The sequence below is a fragment of the Quercus robur genome, chromosome 6 (assembly GCF_932294415.1).
Source record: "Quercus robur chromosome 6, dhQueRobu3.1, whole genome shotgun sequence".
Taxonomy (NCBI): domain Eukaryota; kingdom Viridiplantae; phylum Streptophyta; class Magnoliopsida; order Fagales; family Fagaceae; genus Quercus; species Quercus robur.
In genome coordinates, this window is record NC_065539.1 from 1696159 (window position 1) to 1701047 (window position 4889).

General features: G+C 36.5%; 1 protein-coding gene across 1 annotated transcript; it reads left to right on the forward strand.

The window, feature by feature from the left end:
• The first annotated feature begins 2488 nt into the window (after positions 1-2488).
• LOC126689577 (uncharacterized) lies at positions 2489-4250 on the forward strand. Its single transcript, XM_050384815.1, has 2 exons — positions 2489-4027; positions 4152-4250. The coding sequence occupies exons 1-2, from the start codon at positions 2489-2491 to the stop codon at positions 4248-4250; spliced, it is 1638 nt and encodes a 545-aa protein (XP_050240772.1).
• Positions 4251-4889: the final 639 nt, after the last annotated feature.

Sequence of the window (4889 nt, forward strand, 5' to 3'; positions counted from 1 at the left end):
AAATTTTATTAAGAAAAAAGAAAACAAAAAAACGAATGAAAAAAGAAAAAGAAAAATAGAGAGTAGTTGAGACAGAAACTAAATTAACTCCTGCGAGATAAACCGAGAGGCACTCACACCCACGCTGCCATGCGAGACCCATCTTCTTGCCGATTGCTTCGTTGCTCCAGCTTTCACAGTTCACGCCGCCACGCGAGACCCATTTTGGCCTGTAATGAGATTTTGCCTTCTTGAATGAGTCGAAACTTGGGCAAACTTACTATTTACTTATGGCATTCTTTGATCTTTGTCTTATTGTAGTACGGAGCATGTGAAGAAGAAGATGCTGAGAAGGAGAAGAGAGGAGTGCTCAGATTCACGGTCAAATGATGAAGACTAAAACTAAAAGTATGCAAGAATATTTGAGTAAAGAATTAATTTGAGATCCTGGCATTGCTTCCTTGGTGAGAGATAGTGAGGAAGAAATTTGGTTGCGAAAATAGAAAAAAGAGATTTGATGGTAAAAGTAAAACAGGTGTTGAGCAGTGGAGAGATTAAGGAAAATTGTAGGAAACTTCCTACTTAAAAAATAATCCTATATTCTTCTTATTTACAATATTGCCATAAGTAAATAGTAAGTTAAAAATCTGATATAAAATGTGAATAAGATTATAAATAAATATTTTTAAAATGTGAATTAAATTAAATTCATTATTTTATATAAAAGTAACAATTATTTTATATATATATATATATATATATATATTAAGAACCTCAAAACACCCTAAATCGGGCAATAATAAAGGCAACTAATAGAAAAAAGAACATTGATTCAACTTTCAAGAAATAAAAATGGAAACATTAGGAAAAGTGCTTGTTGATAGTGCATAATAAATTCATAATGTCGAGTTCCATTTTCATAGATAATGTATTAAGAAACAATAGTGTTTTGTATCTTTTGTTTTTGTTGATAGATGATTGCATTTTAATATATTAAGAAACAATAATTTTATGTATTTATATTGATTGATAGTTTGTTAATAATATAGGGTAAATTGCAAAGTACACCCCTAACGTTTGAGGGTGATTGGATTTTACACCCTAACGTTTCGAAACTTTGATTTTACACCCCAATGTTTAGTCCCGTTAGCAAATCACTCCCCTGGTTAGTTTTTGGTGTTAACTGCCATGTCATCTTGCTGACATGTTTTTTTTTTTTTTTGCCAAATAAGCTCAAAACGGCACAGCAGCAAGGAAATAAAGTGGTGACCTGGCAATTGCTAAACGGCGCCGTTTTGCCCAAATACAAAACAAACATACGGCACTGTTACTCTGTTATGAGCTGAAAATCCTAAAACTAAACCCACGAACCCAGCCCTCCCTTAGCTCCCTAACCCTTATGAACTCAGACCACCGCATAGTCTCTGCAACCTGCTCTTGCATCGTGAGCCCAGACGTGAGTAATTTCATCGAAGGCTCCAGGTTAGCTCCAAGGCGGCAACAGCGGCGGTGACGGGTATTTCTCTTCTCTATGGCTCTATTTCTCTATCTCTTTTTGGATTTTTTTTTGTCTGGAACTGGATTGGAATTTTGGATTTTTTTATTGGGTTTGCTGGGGCTTTTGTTGTTTGGATTTGTTGAGGTTTTTGTTCAAATTTTTTTTTCCTGTTTGAGGTTTTGTTGCTGGCAGAATGTTTGGGGCGGGTTTTTGTTAAATTTTTTGGGTGATGGGTTTGCTAACAAAATTTAAGATCTTGTGGAACATTGGCCGTGCACCTTGGATCTCCATTTACATTGTTTTGGCTTAAGGGCCAATTTGATTGTGTGCTTCAAGATGAAACGGAAGAAGCATGATCAACAACCATGGGTTTGGAATGGGGTTTGGGTTTGTAAAAATGAAATTCATATATGTAGTTAGTGGTTGGGAGAATGTTTTTGGGTAATGGGTTTGTTGCTGGGAGAATGTTTTTCGGTGATGGGTTTTTGTTGCTGGCAGAATGTGTGTGATTTAAAGGTGAGGGGTTAAACTCATTTACTTTGCTATTGGAACTTTATGGTGGGGTTTGTTGTCTATGGTTTATGATATATTACTTTATGGTGGGGTTTGTTGTCTATGGCTTATGATATATTTGGTTCTGTTTTGTCTGCAACTGGTTACTTTATTGATATATAATTTTGGTGGGTCAATTTGTGATGATAAGCTGTGTGTATTGAATGGTGTAAAATAATGCACACTTTTACTTGGTAAATTGACTAAGTAGAATGGTTGTGGTCCAACTGAGTGGTCCATGTGTTCTGCTTTATAGCTCTTTGTGGGTATATTGTATTATATTTATTTTAATAATGGCTTATGTCCATTGAAAGAAGATGGTGATATTAGTAATGTGTTAATTAAATGTTATATTATAGTAATGCCTCCTGTATACATGTATGTGAATTATATTTTATTAATTTATTAATTAAATGTAATATTTTAGTAATGCATTTATATGTGTGCAGGGCTTTGAATATGGATCAACCATTTGATATGTCTATACATCATGGAGGGGTATTCATTACACATAGTGATACACATGTTGAATATGCTAGAGGGACTGAATCAAGGGTCTCAGATGTAGATCCTGACACTTTTGCTGTTTTTGATATGCCTAAGTATGCCAAAGACCTTGGTATTATGAATATAGCAAAAAAATTTTACCGAATTCCTCATATGGAACTTCATAATGGCCTGTTTCCATTGAAAAAAGATGATGATGTTAGGGCTTTACGTGATTGGTTAGAATTTGCACCCGAAAGGTTAGTACACATATATGTGGAGCATGTTGAACAAGCTGTTAATGAAAAAGTTGATGAGGATCAAGGTAATGAAGGTGATGATGAGCATGAGTTTCATGAAGAAGTTGATGAAGGAGTTGGAGTAGATGACAATTTTTTTGACGAGGACTATGCTGATTTGGTAGGTGACAGTGAATTTGATAAATATGAAAGACCATCTTCCCCCATTGACCCATCCACTTACATTGCTCCATCCATTCACATTGTCCAAACCACTGCCTATGACCAATCAAACGTAAACCCTTATAAGCAGAACACATCAAATTGGGTACCCACTTGCTTTAGTGATGAGGAGCATAATATAAAAAGTGAGGAAAGTGATTATGGGCACTCTGATGTTTTGTGCACACCTATCAACTTTGAGGATGATGAAGAGCACCCCAAGTACATTGAATTTAGAGCTGAGGTGGATATGCCTAACCCCGTTTTTGAGAAAGGGATGTTGTTTAGTGACCACAAGGAGTTTAAGAGGGCTGTGCAGTCTTATAGAATTAAGCACGGATATCCAATGTTAATTGTTAAGAATGAGTCTTGCAAGGTGAGTTACAAATGTGAGAATTGTGAGTGGTATATTTATGCTTCATGGGACCGTGAAGAAAACTCTTTACTTGTGAAAACCTATCGGGAAAAGCATACATGTTCTAGGGCTTTTCATAGTAGGATGGTTTTTGCAAGGTGGATTGCAGTTGCATGGCTAGAGGTGTTTAGAGGGAGACCCAACATCAAAAGTGCTGAGATAAAGGAAGGTATAAAAAATCAATTTCAAGTAGACATTTCCCTAGACAAAGCCTTTAGGGCTAGGCAGATTGCATTGGAAATGCTTAAAGGAAGGTTTGTCTATCAGTTTGAAAGAGCTAGAGATTATTGTGAAGAGTTGAGAGTTTCTAATCCGGGCACTACAGCCAAAATTAATCTACACACACCCACACTGCACTTCAAGAGAATGTATGTGTGCCTAGCTGCTTGTAGAACCGGATTTTTGGAGGAATGTAGGCCAATTATTAGTCTTGACGCTTGTCATTTAAAAGGGTTTTTGAAGGGGCAACTATTGGCAGCCGTTGGGATTGATGAGAATGACGGGATGTATCCAATAGCCTTTGCTGTTTGTGAGGGTGAGACCAAGGCCAGTTGGTCATGGTTTCTGGAGTTGTTGTTAGCTGATATTGGTCCTGTGAGAGAACGAGGCTGGACCTTTACTTCTGACCAACAGAAGGTATGTGTTTCTTTTTTATGTAAGTTGAATGTTGTATTCATTGTATATATTTATATTTAAATTTAGTGTTCAAATTATTTAATATCTACGTAATAACCTTTTTTTTTGTTTGTTTTTAATGTAGGGCTTACTTCCTGCTCTTGCAATAGTTGCTCCTGAAGCACATACTGTGTTAGGCATTTATATGCCAACTTCAAGAAGGATCACAAGGGTAAACTATTGAAGGATTTAATGTGGGCAGCAGCAAGAGAGACCACCAAACCTGGGTTTAAGGCAAAGATGGAGATGATGAGAAATGTAGATATCAATGCTTATGGGCATTTGATGGGTATTGATTGTGCACATTGGAGTAGACATGCTTTTAGTACTTGGCCTAAGTGTGACATGTTGTTGAACAACCTTTGTGAGTCATTTAATTCCAAGATAATTGATGCTAGGGATAAGTCCATATTGACCATGTGTGAGATGATTAGGAGGTATCTTATGAAAAGGATCCCAAGAAATAGGGATACAATGTTGAAGAAGTCTGACCCAATTTGTCCTAGGATTCAAGATAAATTAGAAGTTAACAAGGAAGCAACTAGGGATTGCACATCTACATGGTCTGATGGATCAAAGTTTGAAGTGCATTGTAAGGGAAAGCAGTTTGTAGTTGATCTGGATAAGCATACATGTGCTTGCTATAGATGGGATTTAACGAGCATCCCTTGTAAGCATGCGATTTCAGCAATTGCTTACAAGAAAGAAAAAGCAGAAAATTATGTGCATCACTACTACAAGGTTGAGACTTACCTTAGAACTTACTCACATCTTATCCAGCCTACCAATGGTGAGGAGTTTTGGCCAAAGGTAGCAAGTGATA